Below are 27193 nucleotides of genomic sequence, written 5' to 3'. Positions count from 1 at the left end.
GGAGCGCGCCGATGAGGAAGCTCCGCCCCGTTGGAGCAGAGCGATGGTCCCGGTATCGACTCTCGGGCCTGGAAGGATGCAGGAAACGGTAGCTCCGAGCGCCGGTGGAGGATGCGCCCGAGGAGGCAAGTGCTTGGGGCCTTCCCGGGGTGCTCGCTCGCAGATGAAGGAGGAGGGAACGTCAGTGGTTCAGGGGTCGAAGAGCGAGCCGGGATATGAACCTGAAATGCGGGTGTTAGACAAGAGTGGGAACCTGAGAGGCTGTGAGTGCAGGGGTGGTATTTGGGGCGTGGAAACTTCAGGACTTTCCCAGACTTGGATTTAATCCAATTCTTGCCTCTGCTAAAAAAAAAAGAGCTGCTTACCATTGTATAGGTTAAATCAGGTCCAAGCTGTTAAGCACGCCATTCAAAACCCTTCACAATAGGGCGGGGTGCAGGGTGTGGCCAGCGTGGCACTGACCTCCGGGCAAAATTTACGGGGGCAGCAGAAAACGTAATCAAGATCAATAATATTTTAATACAATTTTTAAAAAATCCGACCACTGCCCCCGAATTCCGGCCTCACTCTTTTCTAATCCCAGCCCTGGTTTCAATAAAACTTTATTTACAAAAACGGGTGGCATGCTTGTGAGCAAGAGTTTGCCGATGTACCCTTCACCAGCCTCTGGGATCTGTCAAAGGAAGAAAGGACTCAGTTGCCTGCGGAAAGTCCTTAAGTCAGCGAAACAGTCTGTGTATGGAGAACTGTTGCCTGCCCCAGTCTTCTCCTCGCTCCAGCCAAGGGTTGCCAGATCTTAACCAGATGCGGGACACCGAGATTTTGTGATCAATAGCTCGATCAATATTTTTAATTATTGGAAATACATTTTAAAAAATTTATTTATTTATTTACTGGCTGTGTTGGGTCTTCGGTTCTGTGCGAGGGCTTTCTCTAGTTGCGGCGAGCGGGGGCCACTCTTCATCGCGGTGCGCGGGCCTCTCACTGTCATGGCCTCTCTTGTTGCGGAGCACAGGCTCCGGACGCGCAGGCTTAGTAGTTGTGGCTCACGGGCCCAGTTGCTCCGCGGCGTGTGGGATCTTCCCAGACCAGGGCTCGAACCCGTGTCCTCTGCATTGGCAGGCAGATTCTCAACCACTGCGCCACCAGGGAAGCCCCTGAAAATACATTTTTTAAGTTTTAATTTGCAAGCCAAACTAATCCCACGGTTAAGCCAGATTCAGCCTATGGGTAGCCAGGTTGCAGTGGCTCACCTACTCAGTCTATCCTTTTGTGCTTTTTTCTTCTAAAAGCTTCTGGAGTGTTCCTACCTTCCCCTTCTCTCTCTCCTGTGTTCCCCTCTTCTTGCACCTATCACAGTGCATTTAGTATTTGAGTTTACATGCCTCTCCAATAAACTGTGAGTTGCTGCATGGCTCTACGTTTTCCTTATAGGGACCATTCCAGAACTTTGAACATAATATTCAATTCTTTTGAAGTCCCAGAAACCCAGTAGAATGGAAAATATGATTCTTCCGACAATCTGTAGACAAGGAGCAAGATACTAGGTGGCAGGGTGCCTATAATGTTTTCTCCACTGACACTTCTGTCCCCAAGATTATCAGGGACCTTCTAGATGCTAAATCTGGGGGACACTTTTCAGTCCTAGACTTGCTTGACCATTTTGTAGCCATTTGATAATGTTGAACACTACCTTAATTTTGAAACTCTTGTACCTTGGATCTCACAACACCCTGCTCTCTTCTGTTCCAATACTTCTGGAGGCTCCTTTTACATCTCTTATATTGCCTCTGTGTGTGTGTTTTACCCCTTAATCTTTTATTTTGGAAAATTTCAAACCTACAGAAAAGTTGAAGCAAGTATAAACAAAGGTACACACTTCACCTAGATTCACCAATTGTTAATATTGACTATTTTGCCACATTTACTATGTATACACACACACACACACACACACACACACACACACACACACCTTTTTTTTTTTTTTCAGAACAGTTTGAAAATAAGTTGCAAACTTCGTGACATTTAACCCGGAAACAATTCAGCATGTATATCCCCAGACAGGGACATTCCCCTACATAAACATGTGTCGCAGATTCAGTTCTCCAGTTCTGAGGTGGAGATCAACCTGCAGGTTTATTGAGTGCTGCTGGGATCCACACCTGTACAGGGGAAGGGGGTTGCACTGCATTTTCAAGGAGGGCCTCAGGCAATCCCATAGGGAGCTCTAACTCGGGGATGGCCTATCACCTCTGTCCTGAGTTGGGACAAGGGGGCTGGACCTTTATATTCCCTTGTTGGTAAGTCATTGCCTGAGGGCTTCCCTGGAACCGGTGTGTGATCTCAGGCAAAGGAGCTGAGTGCAGCTGGGGCAATTCCACAGAACACTGAAGCCTTTAATCCTGAGCAGTGCTGTTATGGTAGTCCCTACTGTCTTAGTTCTTTCTGGCTGCCATAACTCAGACTGGGTAACTTATCAACAGACATTTATTTCTCACAGTTCTGGAGGCTGGAAGTCTGAGATCAGGGTGCAGCACGGTCATGTGAGGGCCCTCTCCTGGGGCACAGATTTCTCAAGTTGTATCCTCACAAGGTGGGAGGGGCTAGGGAGCTCTGTGGGATCTCTTTTATTTAAAGCATTAATCCCATTAATAAGGGCTTCACCCTCATTACCTGATTGCTTCCCAATCAGGTAATAACACTGTCACATTGGGCATCAGTTATTATTTATAAAATATTGGCTATATTCTCTGCTGTATATTACATCCTTGTATCTTATTTTATACCTAGTAGTTTGTACCTCTGAATCCCTTTTCCCTATCTTGCCCCTCCCCCAACCCCTGCATTCTTTAGGTCTTTAAGGGTGCCCTGATTTCTGCCTCCCCCTACCCCCTGCGCCTTCCCCAAACTGGAGGGCCAATCTCAAAAGTTTGTGCTCAGCCTTCCCACTGCCATAGTTCTTACCCCAGAGGCCAAGGAACCAGCATGGGGATTGTACCAACTTCCCCATATGTGTGTTCTACGTACACATTCAGGAATCAGGGGATTGTACCAACTTCCCCATATGTGTGTTCTACTTACACATTCAGGAATCAGGGAATTGACCCTGAGTGGGTCCATCAACCCGGGGAACCCAGTGTGAGCCGGACCTGGGCCAAGGCTCCATTTATTAGTTGGCCTCCTGTGACCCCACTCTAACTGTGGGCCCACAATGACTCATTTTCTGGTTTCAGTCTCAGTGCAGAGAATGCGTCTTCTAGGTGAGGACTGTAGGCCCCAGTGCAGCAATGGCATCACTTTTTATTCAGCTGGTGTTGGCAGGGGCTCAGAACTGCAGTTTTCAAACTTAGAGTTTCCAGTGATAACAATAATAATAATAATGTTTCTGAAAGTTGCAAATATCCCATATTAAATAGTAAGAGAAACAAATGTTCATTAAAGGACAAATTATTAGAAAAAAGAAGTTATAACAATGGAAACTCAATCTTGGAATATTAAAATTAGCATTTCTAGCACTTCAGATACTCTCTAGACAGGTCTCAGAAAGAAGTTATGTAGTAAACCTTACTAATGCAAACATTTGTCATTGTTATTGCACTGATCTGATGCTTAGCAAAGAAGGAGGGGGTGTGACCTGGGGGACTTTCAAGCTTGCTTTATAAGACTCTTTTCTGTGGGTCTAAACTGCATAGCATGGGGTGCTCACAGTCTTGCCTCAGATCACCTTTCCAGATTTATGTCACCCCAGTAGTTTCATTTCTGTTGGTTACTGCTCCTTCTGTTGGTGAGTTAGTTTAAACCTCACCTCCTTCAAGCTAGGATGCCTTTTCAGTCTGGTCATCTAACCCCAAACTGAGCTCATCTTCACCCAAACTTGGCTATGTGCTCACCAATTATAACCTTCCACACATCTCATTCAGATGTCCCCAGCTTTACTCATACTCACTTACGTGTGTATATGTTTGTGATTTTTTACCTATATAGATTTAAAAAAAAGAATCTACCGGGCTTCCCTGGTGGTGCAGTGGTTGAGAGTCCGCCTGCCGAGGCAGGGGATATAGGTTCGTGCCCTGGTCCGGGAAGATCCCACGTGCCGCGGAGCGGCTGGACCCGTGAGCCATGGCCGCTGAGCCTGCGCGTCCGGAGCCTGCGCTCCGCAACGGGAGAGGCCACAACAGTGAGAGGCCCGCGTACCGCAAAAAAAAAAAAAAAAAAAAAAGAATCTACCACCACATTCAGGATCCTGAGCAGTTTGATCTGTGCCCACTGCCCTTTTATAACCATACCAGCTTTCCTATTACTCCCCTACCCCAGTCTGTGATCCCAGGCAACCACTCATCTGTTCTCCATTTCTAAAATTTTGTCACATAAAAAACATTATATACATGGAATCATATAGTATATAATCTTTCAGAATTTTTTTTCAGCATAATTTCCTGGAAATTCATGTTACTGTGGCTATTAATAGTTCAAACTCATTTTTTAAATTTATTTATTTATTTATTTTTGGCTGTGTTGGGTCTTCGTTGCTGCGTGCAGGCCTTCTTAGTCGTGGCAAGCGCGGGCTACTCTTTGTCGTGGCGCGTGGGCTTCTCATTGCGGTGGCTCCTGTTGTTGCGGAGCACAGGCTTTAGGCACGTGGGCTTCAGTAGTTGTGGTACAAGGGTTCAGTAGTTGTAGCTCATGGGCTCTAGAGCGCAGGCTCAGTAGTTCTGGCGCACGGGCTTAGTTTCTCTGCGGCATGTGGGATCTTCCCGGACCAGGGCTCGAACCTATGTTCCCTGCATTGGCAGGTGGATTCTTAACCACTGCGCCACCAGGGAAGTCCCAACCTCATTTTTTAGAATTGGATTTTCTGTCTTCTTACTGATTTGTGGATGTTTAAAAAAACATACACTCTATATACAAGCTTTATTTGTATTGTAAATATCTTCCCTCAGTCGTTTGATAATTTAATTTTAATAAAGCCCAATTATCAATGTTTTTCAAATTAATTTTTTTCCCCCCACACTGTGTGGCTTGTGGGATCTTAGTGCACTGACCAGGGATTAAACCTGGCCCACGGCGGTGAAAGCGCTGAGTCCTAACCACTGGACCGCCAGGGAATTCCCTAAATGATTAGTTCTTTTTGAGTGAGTCATGTTTAAAAAAGCTTTGCTATTCCCAATATCATGAAGCCTTTCTCCTATTTTCTTCAAAAAGCTGTATTATTATACCTTTTATATCTATGACCTCAAATTGAAATTGTGTATGGTATAAGGATCAGGGATTTTTCCTATAGAGATATCCAGCTGATCCTGCAGCATTTACTGGAAACATTCTTTTCCACATTGAATTACAGTGACTTATAAATCAGGTGGCTGTATACGTATTTGTTTCTAGTCTATTGTGTTCCATTAGTCTATTTTTCTATCCTTGCAACACCACCACACTATCTTAATTACCATTACATTTTAAGTAAATCTTTCCCTTTTAAAGCATGGTTATCTGAACTAAGAACAGTGCTGCTATGAATATCTTGTACATGTGACTGCATGCATTTCTCATGAGTATATATTTTAAATCATTGATCACTCTGTATACAAATGTTCAACTTCAGTAGATACTGCCGACCAGTTTTTCAAGGTGTTTATCCTGCTTTAAACTCTCAGCATGTATATGTATGGGACTTCAGTCCATATTTGATATAATCATCTCTTTATCTTAGCCATTCTAGGGCTTTTTTCTTTCTTTTTTTAAAAAGCAAATTCGGGGAATCTAACCCAACATTTTAAGCTACTATTCTCCCCCCTCCCATTTTCCTAGGTTATCTAAATAAGTGTTGTCCTTATGAGTTCAGATTCTCAACTATAAAACTGGGGACATCTGAGATTTTGGGATTGTATCAATGTCAATATTCCTGGTTGTGATATAGTTTTGTAAAATATTACCATTGGGGGAATTTATTTTTTTATTTTTAAATGAAGGTGTGCTTTTTCAAACGCCAGTAGAAGGCTGATATTTTTTATTGAGTGCAGTGACTTTATGAGGTAGGCGCTATTGTCCCTGGCTTACAGCTGAGGAGACTATTACTTTTTTTTTTTAGATGTTGGGGGTAGGAGTTTATTAATTAATTTTTGCTGTGTTGGGTTTCCGTTTCTGTGCGAGGGCTTTCTCTAGTTGTGGCAAGCGGGGGCCACTCTTCATCGCAGTGCGCGGGCCTCTATCGTGGCCTCTCTTGTTGCGGAGCGCAGGCTCCAGACGTGCAGGCTCAGTAGTTGTGGCTCACGGGCCTAGTTGCTCTGCGGCATGTGGGATCCTCCCAGACCAGGTCTCGAACCCGTGTCCCCTGCATTAGCAGGCAGATTCTCAACCACTGCACCACCAAGGAAGCCCCGGGAATTTATTTTTACTTATTTATTTTTTTGGCTGCTCCACCTGCAGTGGAAGCACAGAGTCTTAACCACTGGACCGCCAGGGAAGCCCCCATTGAGGCGAATTGAGGCAACTGTACAAGGGATCGTTCTGTATTATTTCATACAACTGCATGTGAATCTACAATTATCTCAATAGAATGTTCAATTAGAAAACAAGCAAAAATCACACACACACACACACACACACACACACACACACACACTGCTCAGAACTTTTGGAAAGAGAATATCTAAGTTCCACACAACCAACATGCATGATTAACCCCACTCATTGGCCATCAGAGAAATGCAAGCTAAAGGTATTATTATATAACACTACACTCCTACCAGGATGGCAAAATGAAAAAGGGTGACAATACCTAGTGTTGATGAGGATGTAGACAACTGCCAGGAAGAGTATAAACTGGTATCAATACATCCACTCTGTGAAAGTGTTTGGCAGTGCCAAAGCAGAACATTTACAGAACCTATGGCCAAGCAATCCCACTGCTAGGTATGTACACAACAGAAATTCTTTCAAATTTAAACCAAGAGAGGTGCACAAAAGATTTAGAGAAGCATTTATAATTGTTCCAAGCTGGAAATAACCTAAACGTCCATCAACAGAATTACTCAACTCTAAGATATTTATCACGTGTGGTAACATAAAACGATGAAAAAAACTGCTCTACAAATGTGAATGAAATCTCCCAGACACACTGTTGAATTTTAAGAAAAAGCCGACCCCAAAGGCTTCATCTGTATGATTCCGTTTACGTAAATTTCAAAAACAATCAAAACACATCTATGGTGATAGAAGTCATGATTGTGGGTACTTTTGTGGAGGTAACAAAAAGGGCAGGGACACAAGGGAGGCTTCTGTGACGACAGGACCTTTTAGATCTTGATCTAGATTGTAGATACATGAGTGTTTACACTTTGCAAATTTTCCTGAGCCACAAACTTATGAATTATGCCTTCTTTTGTACATACACTATACTTCAATAACAGTTTACCAAAAAACCTTACCACGTTTTTTTTTCATTATTTGCTTCTCTTTGCTCCAAATGGTAAGCTCCTATAGGGAAGTATAATTATCATCATCGTAGCTTCAGAATTTAAGAGTGCTGATACACAGAACATCAGAAACACGATACTGAACCGATGGTCACTTACATAGATCAGGGAACATTTAATCACAGATACAGCATTCGTCCCACATCAGTTTCTAAGTATTTTGCAAATATTGATTCATTTAGTCCTCATAACAACCCTATGAGGTAAGTACTATTTTAATCATTTTACAGATGATAAAACTGAAAGATTAAGTAACTTGCCCAATGTCAACACAGCTGGTTAAGGGCTGAACTGGGATTCCAACCCAGTTTGCCCCAAGTTTATGCTCTTAACCACTGCTCTATACATCGAACACTCGTGTGGCTGGTAAAGTTAAATCCTTGCTTAGTTTTATTTCTCAAGACCCCATGCTGCATCTGCAAGAAAGTAGTGGAAGTGCAAACTTTCTAACACAAATTAATTTGCAACACAAATGAGCTGATGTCACTCATAGGCAAAGAACTCTTATGTTTCAATGAGAAAAAAACTCACTTAAAAAAATGGGCAATGAATGAGTAGTCTATTGTCTTTTCACCCATCAGATCATTAAAGATTAATAGACAGTCTCAGCGAGTAGAGGAAATCAATTTTATACACTTAGCACAAGTTTACCACCTTTTTTGAGAGCTATTTGGCAGTGTCTATTAAATTAAAAAATGTACATAGTCTGAGTCATTGATTCCACTTCCAAAAATTAAGAACACAGAAGTACTCGTCCAAGTGTGCAAACACTTCCCCAAGGATGCTTATTAACAATTATCCTTGTGACATTTCAGAGCAACACAGGTAAAGACCTATGAGCCTTCAGAGAAAAACAAATGTCACAAAGGCTCAGAAATCAAAATGCCTCTTGTAACATTTCAGGGAAGCTAGAAAATGACACTGAGATTCTGTTCCGTTTATCTTTCCCTGGCAGCCTTTTTCTTAAAGTGGCAACACTGCTCTTTACAGGTTTGTGGTTGCTAATCCACTTTTGTATCACTTATTGTTCATTTTTATGAATAGTTATTGGCAAAATGATAGCATATGCATGTATTTATTTAATGTTTTTAAAAAGAGTAATATAAAGTGTTAAGTGAGAATGGGCTCTGTATTTTTTTATAGTTCTACAGTCTTTTGTAATTCCTATACTACTTTTGCAATAAAAGCCCTAAGCCGTCTTTTAAATAAATAGGAAAAAACCCTGACACTGTTTGGCACGGCCAGCTCGCTGTGTGGAATAGCTCACGCGCCCAATCTTAATGGTTATCTAAATGCGAATATGGAGTAAATATCCTACTGAAATGTTTCTCAGTCCTTGGAAAAGATTTAAAAATTTATTTAGATTTAGTATATGCCTGAAATTCTACACCGTACACGTGAGAAACAGCAGATGACCTGGACAGCGCGTTTGCTTCCCTGTGCTGGCTGTTCTATGAAGGTGTGGCGCTCAGGTGCCTGGGCTGGGGTTGTGGCCTGGTGCCTCTTCCTTCCACTCTGACCCCACGGAGGCCAGGCTTTCCATGGCTGTTAGGCAACCAGAAAATCAGAGGAGCCTCTTCAACTATCTTCTTAATAGTAGCATGTTAATATTTTTAAGTGTTTTAAGATCTCATTTGGAAAACTGCTGTTCTCATATAATAAGAAAAGACAGTGATTTTCTTACGGTGAGTCATTTATTGTAAGATAATTTACAAATATCTCGCTGTCTTTACTAATTTAAACAGTGGACCAACAATTTCTTCTGACAAGGACAGCAGTAAGCTAAAAACAAAATCAGCTGGCTGAATCTTCTTTACCTGAAAAATAAAAGTACAGAACAAATAAAGATGTCAAGATATAATACATATTTCGGTGGGACTTAAAGAACTGACTCTACATAATAAAATGCTACTCTACACCAGTGGTTCTCAAATTTTGGTCTGGTGACCCTTTCATGGGGTCCGTGAGGGCAAAACTATTTTTATAACAATGTTACTTGCCTATTTTATTCTCATTCTCAGGTACACACGGTGGAGTTTTCCAGAGCCTATGTGATGTGTAATATCAGGACAGAATGAATACAGAAATGGAGAGAACTAAGCTATCCTCTGTGAAGTCAGATATCAAAGCGTTCTGAGACCAGGAAATTTGAGAACCACTGCTCCTCACCAGCCTGTGTTTAATAACTCAAAAGCATGGTAATTCTTTTTTCTTTTTTTTCTTTTTGGCCGCACCACGAGCCATGTGGGATCCTAGTTCCCTGACCAGGGATTGAACCCGTGTCCCCCACAGTGGAAGCATGGAGTCCCAACCACTGGACCACCAGAGAGGTCCCAAGAATGCTAATTCTTTATCCTTACAGTTTATTTAATATATCGAAGAAGAAAAAAGCCCACTAACATCACCCACATACTCCCACCATCTGGCTGCTGCTCTAATGGCCTGGCCATCTCATCTCTCAGGGAATCAGTTTCACTGTTGCCGAATTACCTTCAGTTCTATCTGACTGGGTTTCTTTTCTGGCGGGGTAGGGGAGAGTGTGTGAAATATTACCACTTTACCTCTTGTCTGAGGATGAAACTCGAATTTCATTAGTCCCTGGGTTATTATATTAGAAGAAAAAGACAAACACAAAACAAGCAGGTCAAGAAACAATCCATGCTAGTTAATCATTTACAATTTCTGACTAAAAAAGCCCACTTCCTCACTCACTACCTTGAGTATATCATATAAATACTTACCAAAATATTCCCTTAAAACAGAGTTCAATGATTGTTACAAAAGGTCACAGACTTGCATCTGGTTAGAAGCAATAAAACCATGTTCATGCAAGTAGGCAGGACTATGAAAGCATACTTTAAACAACAACTTTTCTATAAACAGCATACAATATATTAAAAAATTTTAGGCTAGCAACTAAATATTTGGTACCTCAAATATTATGGTTTATTCATGCCTTTTATATTATTACCAAAGAGCCAAATGTGTCTGCATTAAAGCCTTTAAGCAGAAGAGCTGACAGGTTACAGAGCATGCAAGTTCATTCATATAAATAATCCACCGTGAAGTGCACAGCTAACTTGCAAGAAATGATTTAGACTGCCTTTCCAGAAAGCGAAAACTAGTCAATTTCCAGTTATTTGAGTTCTTTTTAAAATTCTTGGTCTTCATATCCCAATCTCCCTCTCCTCATTTCTCTGGTTTTGCTACTTTTCAGCCAAGTCCCCGCATTCCTAATCAAGAAAGAGCCTGGTCCTCAATTCTGCAGAGGCTGTAGCCTCCGTCTATTCCGAGCATTCATTCCTCTTTTCCTGGCTCTCCACATCTCACAGCTCACAGACCTTAAGAGCGCAGTCCAAACTTTCCCCCAGGCCTCTGCGTGCACGCCACCCAAGAAGAAGTCAGCGTGGCTCCAGCAGTAGGAAGTACAGCAAGGAGGACACGAATAATACACTTATTTAATCCCTGTATTAGCCCCCGTGTCATAGAAAACAACTGCGTTGCAGGGAGAGTATCTTAACCACGTCTATCAAGCTGGTAAGCGGCAGGGCCGCTCATCACTGCACTGGACTCTGATGTTAACAGAGCAGTAGTGACGAGGCTGAGAGGTGGATTAGTCTTAAACTCATGCTCCAAAGCAAAATAAGAGAAGGAAGCCTGCTGGATCCAACCAACACTTATAAAACAGTCTCAACCAGTTTATTTGTGTGTCTGGCATTCTGCCCATTTCTATCCTCCAGAGACAAAAGGACCAACTTAAATGTCATCGTAGTGATAAACCTTTCCCTGATTCTTAAACCTGGATTCACGTTTTCACATACCCAATAAAATGTTACTTCTCTCTCTGCTGAACTTCCAGGTCTTAATATATTTACGGCGGGCTTCCCTGGTGGCGCAGTGGTTAAGAATCCGCCTGCCAATGCAGGGGACAGGGGTTCAATCCTTGGCCTGGGAAGATCCCACATGCCACGGAGCAACTAAGCCCGTGCGCCACAACTACTGAGCCTGCGCTCTAGAGACCACGTTCCGCAACAAGTGAAGCCACGACACTGAGAAGCCCGTGCACCGCAACGAAGAGTAGCCCTCGCTCACCGCAACTAGAGAAAGCCCGTGCACAGCAACAAAGACCCAACACCGCCAAAAATAAAAACAAATAAATATATTTAAAAAAATGTAAATATTCATGGCACGTCATTCATTCACTCTACAAATATTTACTGAGGAAGTATGTGCCAGGTGATGGGGCTATAAGACTGAACGAGACACTCCCTGTCCCAAGCCGCAGGAGGACAGACAAACAGAAGGGCAATTCCTAGTAAAACAGTGTAAGTGCTATGATGAAGGGAAGCATAGGAGGCTGCCCCACTCAAACCAGGAAGGGAGGATTTCTGGAAGAAAGGATTACCCCAGCTCCGTTAGGAAGGATAAACAGAGTCAGATGTACAATCAAGGGTGCAGGGGAAAGATGGCATTTCAGGGAAAAAAACGTATGTGCCACTCAAAAAATACGTTTTTTAATTTGGGAGAGAAATGACAAGGATCTGCGTGAAGAGGGCATAAAGGGGAAAGGGTCAAGGGATATTTAGAAGGTAAAATTTACAGAACTTGGTGACCAATTAGCAGGAGGTGAGAGAGAATGAGTCAAAGAAAACTTATGACATATTTTATCTTTCACCATAATTATCTGCATTTTTTTCTTATCCTATTAGCACATAAATGCCTTGGAAGAAAGGATCACATCCTTTAACACCGTGCCTAGCACTGTATGAGGCATATAATGGGTGTTCAATTTAATAATTTTTAAAACAGAATTCCCATTATCGTAACCGTGGTTTCACAAACATTAACATATCTAGCTAGACAACCAAGACATTTTCTTGAGGAAAGTGGTATTTTAAGAACTCCTTATAAGACAGTACTGATACAGAAAACTTAATTTAAAAATTCCTGGACCCAACCACCATTCAATGATCTGCAGATTTATATAAAACCAAACCCCAAACCAGTCCTGTAACTCAGAAAGCCTGATTTATAATATTTTAAGTTCAAAGACAGATTTTATAAATGATACTGAATATTTATCATTCAGTATAAATGATACTGAATTATTCACGTCCTTATTCCTAAAACTTGAAGAAAGTGAAAGCTAGCAATATACTAATTTCTAAAAAGAAGAAACTAAGCCTGAATATTTCAGCTGAAACAATCAAAATACACCAGAGATCTCATTTTCATCAAACTTTATGTTCTACGATTAAGGAAACAAGATAAGCAATGGATCATTTCATCGTTAACAGACAAAACAAAACAGAAAACTTAAACATGCAAAGGCTAAACTAGCAGGCACAGATGAGACACGGAGTCTGAGGGTGACGCACAGTTACTTACAGAGCCGCAGCACCGGAGATGATTTCAATCAGCTCCTTGGTGATGACAGCTTGGCGGGTGCGATTGAACGTCAAAGTCAATTTGTCAATCATCTCAGCTACAAACAGAACAAAAGACAACAAGATCTAAAACTAGAAAAGAATACCTTTTTCACTAACTCATTTATAGACGTGTGTTGCTTAATTCAAAAATAAGATTCTGTTTCCTTTTGGGTACCCAAACTGGCCAGTCAAAAAATTTTATGAAGGTAGTTTTGTTTCTTCCACGAGATACCTTTTCAAAGTACCTGCACACTTACTGCGTACCAAGTAAGATATTACTTCCTTTAAGGCAGAGAATATAATTTTTCTATCCTCACAGAATCGGTGGCAGAGCCCAGGACTAGACCCCAGCTCTCCTGCTTCCTGGTCCACTTCCAGAATCGCTAATGCCTTTTGACGTGAGGGTCTTCATGCTGCTTTCCGTAAGGGAATTCTCTCAGCGCTTACAAGCATTCTTGCTGGCATTGTCCATGGCCGTCATCCTGGCACTCTGCTCACTCGTGGTGGATTCCTTCAGAGAGTAGTAGATGATGTTGGCCAGGCTGTATTCTTGGTAATTCTGCAGCACGTCAGCATCAATATCATCATAGATACTCATGCTCTCTGTTAAAACAAGCCATGGATTTCTCTGAAGCGATACAGCACAAAGACTGATTTAATCAAGACAGCTTCCTGGTAGAAAAACTCTTTATAATTACAGAGAAGTCAACGTAAGATTGGTTAAAGGACTCAGTTCTAAAATCTTCATCTATTTCCATACTATAGATAATAGATTTTCAGAAAAATATGATGTGTAAACAAAGCATTTGATATTCTACTTCAAATGCTTAACTTCATAAAACTTAAGAAGTCCACATTTAAAGTAACAGCACCACATTTCACGGATACAAATCCTTTGGATGGTATCTAGCAGCGTGCTGGGCACGAAGCCACACAACAGTCAGTGACCACGTTTTTCAATAAAGAAATTAAGGAAAGAACTGAGACTCGTATAGTGTAATATAAAAATCCCATTTCAGCCATTTGTTTATTGGGGAAATCTGAAAGTTTCAGGAAAATAAGGGAGGGAAAGCTTTTCTGAGAATGTGGAAGAGAGAAGAGTTAAGAGGCTGCTGTGCATTTTAGTAATTAGGCAGTGGAAACGTAGCAGCAGACTTGAAAATTCACTCATTAGTGTAAAGTGCTGAGACAGTACTGGATTTCATCAAATTTAAGATGCGGTGGATTATAACTCCTATTTTATGTACCATGAAGAAAGAAAATAACATAGCCAATTAAAAATGACATACTGAAAAAATACATATTGACTGGTAGAAGCATCCCAATTTCTAAGACGTTAAAATGTAAATGTGATAGGGACTTCCCTGGTGGCGCAGTGATTAAGAATCCACCTGCCAAGGCAGGGGACACGGGTTTGAGCCCTGGTCCGGGAAGATCCCACATGCCGCGGAGCAACTAAGCCCGTGCGCCAGAACTACTGAGCCTGCGCTCTAGAGCCCATGAGCCACAGCTACTGAGCCCATGCGCCGCAACTACTGAAACCCGTGCGCCTAGAGCCCATGCTCCGCAGCAAGAGAAGCCACTGCAATGAGAAGCCTGCGCACTGCAACAAAGTGTAGCTGCTGCCTGCCTCAACTAGAGAAAGCCCACTTGCAGCAATGAAGACCCAACGCAGCCAAAAAATAAAGATTTATTTAAAAATAAAATGTAAAAGTTATAGATTTATTTAAAAATAAAATGTAAAAGTTATACACCTATTACAGGAGAAATCTAATATACAGAAAGGGAAAATAAAATCAGTTCCTGAGTATTATTTCCAGGATGCATCACTGAGCAATGATCACTTTGTTTAAACAGCAAAACAAGAGAACTGAGTTGTTCAACGTATATTAGTTGTGAATAGCGTTCAAATCTCTATTCTAGAGCGTCTGTTTTGTGGTTAGGGAGGGGTCCCACACACAGATTGCAAAGCCAACATATCATTCTAGCTTAGTTCTTCAACCTCCAAGGACAGAAATCATATCTAACGATGGCCTTCAATGGATATTTATTAAATTAATGAAAGAATGCAGTAAGTGTTGTCAAACAATAAATGTTTATGATTTCATGGAAGCCACTAATAGATGGTGATAAACAGCCCAACGTCATTTTTGTTACTGCTGAAAAAAAGCCACCCTGACAATCACTGTTTTCCTATATGTACAAATCTCTCCTTTCTATAGGAAAAATACTTGTCATACAAAACCTACTTACCAGCACTTGCAATGGTACCAAGGGAAAAGATGGGCTTTTCTTCTGTCTTGTAGGAGATGACAGACCTAGAAACGGCAAAAGCAAATGTAAATTCCAAAAGTATAATTTTAAACTGTTAAGTAGACATTTACTTAATGGAAAAATCTGAACATAAACATAAAATAGCTCAGATTTCAACATTTTTCTTGCCTGAATCGGTTAAAGACGATAGACCCTTCATCAAATTCATATCCAGAATTTAACAGTTCAAGGGCAATGACCGACGCATCCCCAAAGGTAGGGGGCCTTCTCCCCACTTCTTTGAATGTCACCAGAAACTGGTTAGAATGAGTCCTACAAGAAAATGAAGAGGTCACATAAAATAGTTTAACAGAATACTTCTGCTGAAAGAACAGAGAACAAGGAAAAAACACGCTCACTATGGATCAAGCTTTTTTGAGGGGGGCGGGGGGTGTTCACTGAGTTAAGGCGCCCCTGCATTATCGTGATTGTCCCTTTCCTTCAGCACCTGCCAAGAACTAAGGACTAACACCAGGCCCTTCCTGTCTTGCATTTCTCTCTGCCTTTACTTCTCTCCTTCCAGCCCTAATCAGCTGTCATTCATTTCTGGCATTTCCTGGCTGTGAGAGCTCCTTAGGGTCCTCGTTAAAAAAAAACTGAAAAACGTCCCCCAAAACAAAAACCCATAGCTTCTGATATTCCTACTGTATTCCATTTATGGTCTGGAAGAAGGAAAAACAAAAGATAAATAGAAAACAGGGGAAATCTATCCATTCTACTATATTCTGGAAAAAAATTCAAAACAAAACAAAACCTCTGTGTATAAAATGGTAACCAAAAAAAGACACCTTGCTTAAATAAACTATCAAAGAAACTTCCCTTTATTCATTCTTGCGGCCTTTTAAACATAAACAATATATACTTAAATTACCTGTGAAGTATACTCCTGAGTTTATCACCAACTCCAACAATCTTAACTTCTTTCCCAGCTGCTGTGAGATTGGCCACCTCACTCTTTAAGTGTTTAGCAATCGAGGAATGAATAGCACCACAAAGCCCTCGGTCTGAGGACACACCGATAAGGAGATGTTTCTTCTTGTCTTCAGGCACCTTAATATCAGCCTTTTCATACAGAGCTTAAAAAAAAAAATGTATGTGTAATTACACTAAATACAGCAATAACCCTAATTTACAAAATGATGCCTCAATATAATCAAGTGTCTGTGCATGTATTTCATTTACAATCAGGCTAAAAACCATAAAGGTTTAAATCTCTATTAAGACAGAGGTTCCTAAGGGCCAAGTTATCTTAAGTACTGACTAAAAGAAATTGCTAGCACAATTAAAAAACTTGTAAAAAGGCCAGACTTATAGAAGTACCAACTTCTCTAGACTTGCCAAATTTCTAAAGAACACAGATCTTCAGTGTACAACCAAAAAAGCAGAAAACAAATATTTACTGAAATGCTCATATAATCTACATAGCAAGCTTTTTTGAAAACCGCTGACATTTAAATGATGGATGCCATTTTATTTTCTATTTATTTATTTTTGCTGGGCTGCATGGCTTGCAGGACCAGGGATCAAACCCATGTCCCCTGCAGTGGAAGCACGGAGTCCTAACCACTGGACCGCCAGGGAAGTCCCTATTTTTGGTATTACTAACAACCTCACTTTGTTGGTCTTCCAAGAAGCAGAAGGCAAGAGGTGTTTAAATAGGATAAAATATACATGGATTTTACTGGGGAAATGCCTGTGAGAGAAAATAGGAAGGGGGTCAGAATAGCCATCACACCAGGATGCCAGTCTGACCAGTGGGATGAAAGGTGTGGTGGCAGCTTCCTGGACCGCTGTACAGTTGAGGGAAAGTTCAGCGAGGCTGCCAGGGAGCCCCAAGTCTCCCAAGAACACGCCTACCTGAGTATCCCATCTGTGCTCAGGTGCTGGCCAGGAGCAGCCCGTGGGAAGCATGGCTTAGGTGCAAAAACACAGGACGATTCAGCAGCTGTGCTCACTCTAGTTACAAAGTGCATCTTCACGGCTGCCACATTCCCCACTTCAACAAAATTCCTGCTATCGCCTTTTTCAGTATAGAGCAGTGATTCTCAAATTTCAATACCTGAGGACCCTCCATAAAAAGCAGAGAGAGGTAAATACTCAACTCCAAAGTTTAGGGAAGTGGAGAAAATATTCCTTTTCAGTCTCTTTTTGTTTTATATTGTACAGCATAAAATGTCTATTTAAAGTTCTTAAATATTTTAAATGATTAGCCATTTAATATCTAGCAGTTAGTATTTTTTTAGTTTGAAGGACTTAGAAGCTGAATGGCAGCCTTGACTTGAATTTTTAATATCACACCACAAATACTATAATTAGATATCTGAGTCAATTTCCTTATTCGATAGTTTTGTGGTTATAGAGTTTTGAGGGGAAACAAATTTATTACACTTATTCATTTCAGCATGAAAGGTGAACAGTGAATGACTTTCACCTTTTCATAAAAATAGGCTAGAGTAATTTATCAACCTCTACCGGGCCGCTAACTAGGTGCTCAGTATTATGCTGGTTATAGAACAGGACTCAGGAGAGCAAACGGCTGGCGTTGCTAATGATTGCTAACCCTAACTTAGCAAGTCTCCATTATGCCTCCTAGGAAAAGCTGAATATGGCTGGTTTTTTTTTTTTGGCTGCACCACACAGCCTGCAGGATCTTAGTTCCACAACCAGGGATGGATCTTAGTTCCGCAACCAGGGATCTAACCCGAACCCTGGCAATAAGAGTGCCAAGTCCTAACCACTGGACCGCCAGGAAATTCCCTAAATATGGCATTTTTAAAGCAAGGAGGCATTTCCACTGAAGCCTAGTGCCCTATCGTTTTCTCATACAGAAGTTTCTTTACAGCATGCTTAAAAAAAAGCATGCTAGGGCTTCCCTGGTGACGCAGTGGTTAAGAATCTGCCTGCCAATGCAGGGGACATGAGTTTGAGCCCTGGTTCGGGAAGATCCCACATGCTGCAAAGCAACTAAGCCCGTGTGCCACAACTACTGAGCTTGCGCTCCAGAGCCTGTGAGCCACAACTACTGAAGCCCATGTGCCTAGAGCCCGTGCTCCACGACAAGAGAAGCCCGCACACTGCAACAAAGAGTAGCCCCTGCTCGCTGCAACTAGAGAAAGCCCACGCGCAGCAACAAAAACCCAATGCAGCCAAAAATAAACATAAATAAAATAAATAAATTTATATATAAAAAAACTGATTGGACTACCCTGGTAGCGCAGTGGTTAAGAATCTGCCTGCCAATGCAGGGGGACACAGATTTGAGCCCTGGTCCGGGAAGATCCCACATGCCACGGAGCAACTAAGCCCGTGTGCCTCACTACTGAGCCTGCACTCTAGAGCCCGCGAGCCACAACTACTGAGTCTGTGTGCCGCAACTACCGAAGGCTGCGTGCTTAGAGCCCGTGCTTCCCAACAAGAGAAGCCACCGCAATTAGAAGCCCGCGTGCAGCAACGAAGACCCAATGGAGCCAAAAAAAAAAACCAAAAACACTGATTAAAAAAAGCATGCTATAAATGCATGCTTAAAAAATATGAAGAGCACAAGAAAACTATTGCACAAGGTAATTTATATGTAATACATAGAGGCATTAACACACAGATGATACAGATACATCTTTTCTTCAATTTGGAAATAAGCAAATTTCTCCCTCTTTACAGCTAATGTTTAAACATTCCGCTCATGTACTCACAGTCATATCCATGACTACCCAGTCACCTTCCACTGCAGGGCACCCCCTCCCCACCCTGCAGTCCTAAAAGATCACATCACAGTGTAACAGGAAGAAATCAAGCATTCGAGTCTAATGCACTAAACTTCCAAGTTCTTTTGATGGTGTATTTAATAATCTAGGAAAAATTTCAGAATATCTTAAAAGTGAACATGATCACATACAGTGGTTAACAAATAGGTTCAGATGCCAAGTCACAGAGGTGTAGTTATGACTGCACTGGGCTTCAGTTTTTCCTATCGGCAAAGCGGGAGCTCTGACAGTCCCCACCCGCACAGGGCTGCTGTGATAGATGGGGGCCTGGAAGTACTCAGGACAGATGAGTCCTGAGCAGTCATCTCTAGGTTAAATGGTACTTAGTAATTTGTGACTGCACTCTCCTCTTACCCAAGGATCCTATTCCATACACTCGGGCTGGTTTCAGCTCCCTCTCAGCTCGGGCATATTTCGCTGCTGCTACCATTTTCATAGACTTGGTAATTTTCTGGATGTTTTTGATTGATTTTAGTCGCCTGGTAACTGAAAAATAGAAGTGCTGTGTTAAGATAAAGGAGTTACCATTTCATTTGTGAATTTATCGAAATATTTTCCTAAACTTCAAGGTAGAATAATTAGCAGTTAGACCTTCAATTAATAGCAGCTGCTAAACTAGGCTTAATGTTAGAGTACCAATAACTCAGACCTTGTGCTACCTGGAGAGGACAAGCAAAATGGCAACATAATAGTATCAATAAATTATGTATTTAAAACACTAAATGGTACTGAAAATGGCCTTTTGCCACATATTCCGTAACATTTTATACACACACACAGTAGTTTTTTCTAGTTATATCATTATCATTCTACAGACAACAGAATCAACAACCATGTGTCACCTCACATGGGTCTTTTCCAAAACAAGTTCAATGCCGCACAGAGATGACATAGATTCACTGTGTCCATTTTGACCAAATATGTAAATGGGCTAAAGCAGCACATTTTTATTTGTCAAAGTTTAGTTTTTCTTAATTCACATATTGTGATAAAGTACTTACTATCTTTCAAGGTTGCCATATTTCGAACTTGGATCCTGAGAATAAAGGTGGTAAAAAACATTTTAGTTTTTTGAAAAATATCTCAAAGAAAAACTTTCAAAGTTGATAAACTGATTTAAAGAGTATCCCATAAAGAAATGATCTATAAGACTGAATGTGTGTGTGTGTGTGTGTGTGTGTGTGTGTGTGTGTGTGTGTGTATACATAAATACCTCAATACTGATACCAAACCCTACATCATCAAAGATCTCATTCTAGGGCTTCCCTGGTGGCGCAGTGGTTGAGAGTCCGCCTGCCGATGCAGGGGACACGGGTTCGTGCCCCGGTCCGGGAAGATCCCACATGGCGTGGAGCGGCTAGGCCCGTGAGCCATGGCCGCTGAGCCTGCGCGTCTGGAGCCTGTGCTCTGCAATGGGAGAGGCCACAACAGTGAGAGGCCCAGGTACCACAAAAAAAAAAAAAAAAAAAAAAAGATCTCATTCTATTTGATCTAACACAAAGTTTCCACTGAAGTCACAATGGCATTCACACATGCTCTATTCCCACCCCTATGTCTTTGCCTATATTGTTGCTGACTTCCTCAGTTCACCGAAACCTTTTCAAATAACCCTTAGGGTCAACTACACATTCTAACATGACCACATGTGTCAAAGTACAGTTTATTTAAACCAATTAACTTTTTCAACTCAATTCAGTAAGCTCTTTACTGAGCAGCTACTCTGCTCCAGGACATGGTCTCTGACCACAAGAAGCATACTATTATCTCATAAACAAGATTTATGCAAATTTAGATTTACATGAAATTTACATTAAATATTTTCGACAGTCTTTTAAAGTGCTGATGCATTAAAGTCAAAATGATATGACTTAAAAGTAATGTTGGTGAAAGATAAATTACGAGAGGATCCTCCTCTTACTGGTGAAGACATGTTATTGAATATACATTATCTTGTAGCTCTTAAGTCCATAAAGTACCTGTGTTGGCCTGGAAAGCTCCATGGGAGAAATGAAGAATCCATAAATTTGTGCATAAAGGAGGGCCTAAGGAGGGCATTCCTAGGAACTGGATGTAGTTTTGAAGCTGGAGACATAGCTTGGGTTAATAAGTTTAAATATTATTTTATAGGTACTGGAAAAATGATGAATGTTTCTAAGCCCACAAATCAGTTTAGTTTTTCAGTAAGGTATCTCCGATGGCAGTGAAAAGCACAAAATGATACCAAATGTTGATGACATGGAGGCCAAACAAGGGGCTTCCAGACAAGAGAAGGCAAGCACCTGGACCGAGAGGTTGGCAAAGCAACAGGAGACCAGATGTGAGAGCAAGCAGACCCAAAGGTTTCTAACTTAATGACCTAAATTAACACTGTTGTCATTTAACCAAGAGAGAAAAACTGGGTGGGGGAGATCTCCCTGGAGATAATGAAGTTTGAATTTGATTTAGTTTAAAAAACCATGCGACCAAGTGGAAATCCTAACCAGGTCTGGGAAACATATGAGGTATTGAGATTTGAAACAGATTTGTAACTATCAGTAGACATGGTAGTTGGTGCCAAAAAAAATAAAATTAAAAAAAAAAAAGAAAAAGAAAGAGAATTAGAACGAGAAGCAGGGGGAATATGTCCTAATTCTATAAGGCCAGCATAACCCTAATACTAAAACCAGATAAAGACATTATATAAGAAATGAATTTTAGAGAACAATATCTCTCATGAACATAGATGCAAAAATCCTCAACAAAATATTAGCAAATGCAATCTAACCATGTATTAAAAACAATTATACACTACGACCAAGTGGGATTTATTCCAGGTATGTGAGGCTGGTTCATCACTCGAAATTCAAATATATAATCCACCACATCAACACACTAAAGAAGAAAAATGGTATCATCAATAGATGCAGAAAAAGGATCTGACAAAATCAAATGCCGATTCATGATTAAAAACCTCTCAGCAAATTAGGAACAGAGGAGAACTTCCTCAACCTGATAAAGAACATCCATAAAAACACCCCCTAAGGTTTAATGGTTAGAAACTAGGAGCTTTCCCCCTAAGACTGGGAACAAGACAAGGATGCCCTGTCTCACCACCCCTACTCAACATTGTACTGAAGTCCTAATTAATGCAGTAAGACAAAAAGGGAAACAACACGTATACAGGTTGGGAGGGAAGAAATAAAGCTGTCTTTGTTCAGAGATGACATGATCAACTACATAGAAAATCCCAAAGAATGGCCAAAAATTAAAAAAAAAACTGACAATACCAATGACGGCAAGAATGTGGGGTAACAGGAACTCTCACTGATCACCAGTGGTTATACAAAATGGTATGGCTACTTTGGAAGATGGTTTGGCAGCTTCTTACAAATCTAAACATACGATTCAGCAATCATACCCCTAGATACCTACCCAACTGAGCTGAAAACTTTTATCTACATGACAACCTGCATTCACATTCCTATAGCAGCTTTATTCATGACTTCCAAAAACTGGAAGGAATCAAGATGTCCTTCAATACATGAATGAATGGACAAACAGACAGGTGCATCCATACGGTTGGAGCAGTATTAAGCAATAAAAATAAACGAGCCATCAAGCCACAAAAAGACATGGAGGAACCTTAATTGCATATCGCTAAGTGAAAGAAACCAATCTGAAAAGGCTACATACTGTATGATTCCAATTATAAGACATTCCAGAACTGAAAAAACTTTAGCAACAATAAAAATATCAGTGGTTGCCAGGATTTTAGGGAGAGATTTTTAGGGCAGTGAAACTATTCTGCATGATATTGTAATGGAAGACACATGTCACTATGCATTTGTCAAAACCCACAGAAGTGTACAACAAAACGAGTGTCCTTAATGAAACTATGCACCTTAGTTAATAATGCATCAACACGGGTTCATTAATTGTAGTATACACTCCACACTAATGCAAGATGTTGATGACTGGGGAAAATGTCCAGAGTGGGGTGTGGGTATATGCAACTCTCTGTGCTACTCAATTTTTCTATAAATCTAAAACTGTACTAAAAAAACAGACTAAAAAAAGTCTATAATAACTTAAAAATGCAGGCTATAAGATATGATGCCATTTTTGTGATTCTGTGTGTTTATGTGCACAAAAGTAAGTCTGAAAGTTCATAACTAGAACAGTTATTTTTTAAAAATCTCTTGACTTATGTATCTTACTACTGGTATTACTCAGCTATGGAGAAAGAAAAATAAAATAAGAGGAAGGAGACGATCTGGAAAACATTAGGGGTTTGGTTTTAAGAGTGGATCCCCCAAAGGCAAAGATAAAATCTGTCAAACATTGACAAGCTCTGCTAGTTTCAGAGGGCGGACTTATCAACATAATGACCATCCCATGAACATTTTTTCATCATGGCACTTGAAAAGTAATATTTTGGGGATGATTTTCTTTTTTTGGAATAACTTTTTTGCCCATTCTAAATTTAGAGACTATAAAGAGTGACACTGGGACAGTATGGTCTTAGGCATGCACTCCAATTTAACTGACGCAGGTTTCTAGTCAGAGTACATCATATGGAACAAAATCTGAACTGCATGCCATATCTGGATGAACACAGAATGTTCGGGTCTCCACATGTATCCCAAGTGAGAGGTATGCAGGAAGATACAGGATCTTTTGTGATTCTTTCTGCTGTGCACACACCCTAATTTCCCCAATTTTGAAGCACTCTCATGTTTAGACTTCATTTAATTCTAAACACGTCTATCTGTGTTACAAAGTTATTTTTTAAGTACAATTTGAGTGCAAAATAACCACGAGCTGATCTGAACTCCCTCTAGCGACAGACTGCTCTACTGAATATACAGCTTTTGCAAATGAGAAGATAAAGGAAGTTCTGTGTCAGTTTTGTGTTCTGGAAAATTACATCATGTCCTAAAAAATTCTCGGGAGATTATCTGAGAAACTAGAAACACGTCAAATACAGCAGAGGGCAAATCGCACAGACAGATGGCAGACTACCATGATCTACTATGATCACACAGCAGGTTCGTGGGTGAACTATGTATCATTCAAAGAAATTACAGACAGCTTGAATGAATTTTAAGGAGTGTATAATGCTGAATAATATAAAAATTAAGGAAGAAGCAGCACCCACTAATTCCTAAGGAAAAGAAAATTATGAAGTATGTCTAATTCTAACACTGAATGCCTGGGTGAAAGTCCAACCCTGGCCTCTCCACCAAGTGACTTCCCAGAACTTTATCACCAACCATGACACACAATTCAGTCTTGTTAGGCTTCTAACCTTCTCACATTACATTTTATGTAGAACGTGTATGTATAAATTCGTTTTCATTTTTCAACTGATACATCTGGATCCTCACAAGCATTTTTCCCACTGTCCTTGGTTCTTTACAAATACTGATTCACTTAATCCTCACACTAATCCAATGAATGGGGTACTAGCATTACCCCCATTTAACAGAGGAGGAAATGGTACAGAGACACTGAGTAACTTGCCCAAGGCCACACCGCCAGGTGAGTGGTGGTCAGGATTCAAAGCCGGGCAGTTTGGCACCACTCCATCGGGTACACTACAGGCTGCTGCCTCACGTTTAAAAGTAAATATCTGCTATGTCAGCCTCAGACGATGGCCTCTCTTCTCTCTCCTGAAATGCCATCTCTCCCCCTTTTCAGTGTCCATAGTTCAACTTACAGCCTACTGGTTTCCTATTATAAAATAGTTCCATTTTAGACAATGTGGAAAACTAGGAAATAGAAATGTATTTCCCCCTGATTTGAGATAGAAAAATCACTCTTTCCCACCCCCAAATTTCTTATTTCCATTTTCTTAAATACTACTTTAAAAAAAAGTTTAATTTCCAAAAATTTAGGGTATTTTACTGACACCCTGAACAATTAAAACAACTTCACTGTAAGTTTAATTAAGCCTAATGTTTAGTTAATGTTGGTATGCTAACCTCCTTGAAACCAAAACTATAACAACAAATTGCATTTTAAAAAGCTTTCAATAACCAAAACACAACCAAGGAAATGCCTCTTTCTGGTTCTGCAAAGACAAAAGTATAATGTATTTCCCTTCCAAATTAATTCTGTGGCATGTGAAACATTAAGATGGCTTTAGTTTCTGAATTTAAAAGGCAATTATAGGGAGTGGAAGGGAAAAGGCAGAAGAGGCAGGAAAGACAGCAGGCACCTAGAGTGATGGAATGTATGAAAAGGAAGAGGACCGAGTATGCTTTGCAAGGTGGAAACTGACGTTTGATGAATATTCATAACCTAACAATTTAAAACCAACACTCCAAAGAGAGTAAGGTCAGGACTTCGACATTTATTTGCTGACTGAGGTTCCAGTTTAAGTCCCACCCCAAGCAGTAGTTGTCTCAGACCCAGCAAGCGCTTAAATGCTTCTTTACTAAAAGATCTTCGAAAGATCTTACAGGTTTTTTAAAAGTTATTTTTACAATTTTATGTAATGTATTTTGTCCTCATTTCAGAAACTGTCCATTTTTAAAGATCAACTTGGATAACTTAAAGTTCTAAAAATATTTACAGATAACATTAATGCACAGCAAGATGGGAAGGAAGGAAGGAAAGAGAGGTGATGTTTGCAGAGCACCACTGCATGTGAGGAAGTGTCCCACAAAGCTCACCAGGATCATGTCGATTTGTTCACCACGTTTTAGCACTTTCCACAGTGCCAACTTGGCGCAGGGCAAGCACCCAACAAATGTGCGCTGAGTGATTAAGAAAAGGGACAACCTATACCAGTGAGAATCCAACTAAGGTGACTTCTTACTTCCCATGAATACTCTTTCAATATTAGGAGAAAGAAACTCTGAATTCCAAGGCAAATTCACTAACATTTGTATGTAGGTTTTTCACATCAGATTTAATTACTTCATTAAGCTGAAAATCTTTTACTGTTATAAACTTTTTGCTTAATGAACACATACCTATTTTAATTAATGCTTTATAGTCCCTTCTCATAAATTAGGTACAAAAATCTAGTTTAATGGGGTGGCTCCTTAGAATTCGCCTTTACTGTAAAACCGGGGAAGTGCTACAGTCTATAGCTAACCCTTTAGCACTGTATCTGAAATTCTTCCAGACTCTGTCTAGCTTCATCACATCTCATCCTATTACAGGGTACCATACAAACCAACGTTTGTCTGCCTATTCCTAGGCCTTCTAAGATGCTTTTTCTGGGGGGTGGGGGGAAACCAATGTTTAAAATCCCTAAAACTTGCATGGCAGTGAACAGATGACGCATAGAAGTCCATCTATCTCCTCCTCCTCGGGGCATTGGGACGATGTCATGACCTTGCAGGGTTACTGATTCAGCACAACGGTTTCGAGATAGTGCAAGGTCTCTTCCCCTTCCTCACCAACAGATATTTAAGGTCCCCTCTGCAACCCACGAGGGCACTTATTTTATTCACTTGGGCCCAGCAAAGCGCCTGCTGCAAGGTCACTGCTTAGTTCGCGTTGTGCGTTACTGCGCTCTGCACCGGAGAGTTTCAAAAGGCGTCAAGGACAAAAAGCACACCTTAACCTTCCGCTGGACCTTTCCTGGGGCCCTCCCCTCTCCCACTTTGAGGGCCCGGGTAAGGCCTCCCAGAGGCTCGCCGCCTGGCGCGCAGCAGAGGCTCCCTAAGCATTTACTTAGTAGCTGAGGGGATCCAAGACTGCCCTGAAATTAACTGGGCCCAAGGCCCCACTCTCGAGGACCCAGATAAGCACTCCTCGTGGCCCTCCCCCCGCCCTAGCCCGCCTCCGGAGACTTGGCGCGCCCTTCCCGATTCCGAGCGCTTCCTGCAGCCCGGGCTCCGGGGCCTCTGCAGGACCCCGGCCTGGTCGGCCCTGCGACCCCGGGTCCGTCCCACTCGCCTCCACCCGCTTCCCCTGCCCCCTGCCTGAGCCCCTCCATCCGCCGCAACCCTCCCGTTCCCCCCGCGAGCTGCCATTACCATTGCGGCTGCACGGCCCAGGCCGACAGCCCTGCTAGGCCCACCGGGGAAAACATGGTGATTCCGGCCCTGCTGAAGGTCGGTCAGACAGGCCTCACCGCGCCTGCGCGGAAGCGCCCCACACGCCCCGCCCACTCCGTGGTCTCATTCAGTCTCGCTTCTTCACGCAGGATGGAACGAAGCCTCGCGAGCGTTGGGGGGGGTGGTGCCCAGGCTTCCGAAGCCCCACCTCCTTCAGACTA

At 41.4% G+C, this 27193-nt stretch overlaps 1 protein-coding gene and 1 long non-coding RNA gene across 4 annotated transcripts; one reads left to right on the top strand and one right to left on the bottom strand.

The window, feature by feature from the left end:
• The first annotated feature begins 81 nt into the window (after positions 1-81).
• Positions 82-12854, top strand: LOC138414002 (uncharacterized). Its single transcript, XR_011246379.1, has 3 exons — positions 82-125; positions 9497-9673; positions 11335-12854. It is a non-coding gene; the product is annotated as an uncharacterized lncRNA (long non-coding RNA).
• Positions 7567-27086, bottom strand: ATP5F1C (ATP synthase F1 subunit gamma). 3 transcript variants are annotated; one of them, XM_060006023.1, is made up of 10 exons: positions 26952-27084; positions 19980-20014; positions 19333-19464; positions 16089-16293; positions 15347-15490; positions 15158-15222; positions 13352-13507; positions 12864-12960; positions 10037-10073; positions 7567-9292 (listed from the first exon to the last, which is right to left on the bottom strand). In XM_060006023.1, the coding sequence occupies exons 1-9, from the start codon at positions 27005-27007 to the stop codon at positions 10067-10069; spliced, it is 897 nt and encodes a 298-aa protein (XP_059862006.1). In that variant the 5' UTR covers positions 27008-27084; the 3' UTR covers positions 7567-9292; positions 10037-10066. The 3 variants fall into 3 exon arrangements, with proteins under 3 accessions (XP_059862006.1, XP_059862007.1, XP_059862008.1); XM_060006024.1 differs by lacking the exon at positions 10037-10073 and having other exon boundaries at positions 26952-27086; XM_060006025.1 differs by lacking the exons at positions 7567-9292; positions 10037-10073 and having other exon boundaries at positions 12860-12960; positions 26952-27086.
• Between the last annotated feature and the right edge of the window lie 107 nt (positions 27087-27193).

This window comes from Delphinus delphis, chromosome 2 (genome assembly GCF_949987515.2).
Source record: "Delphinus delphis chromosome 2, mDelDel1.2, whole genome shotgun sequence".
Taxonomy (NCBI): domain Eukaryota; kingdom Metazoa; phylum Chordata; class Mammalia; order Artiodactyla; family Delphinidae; genus Delphinus; species Delphinus delphis.
This window is presented reverse-complemented; position numbering and strand designations above follow the sequence as displayed.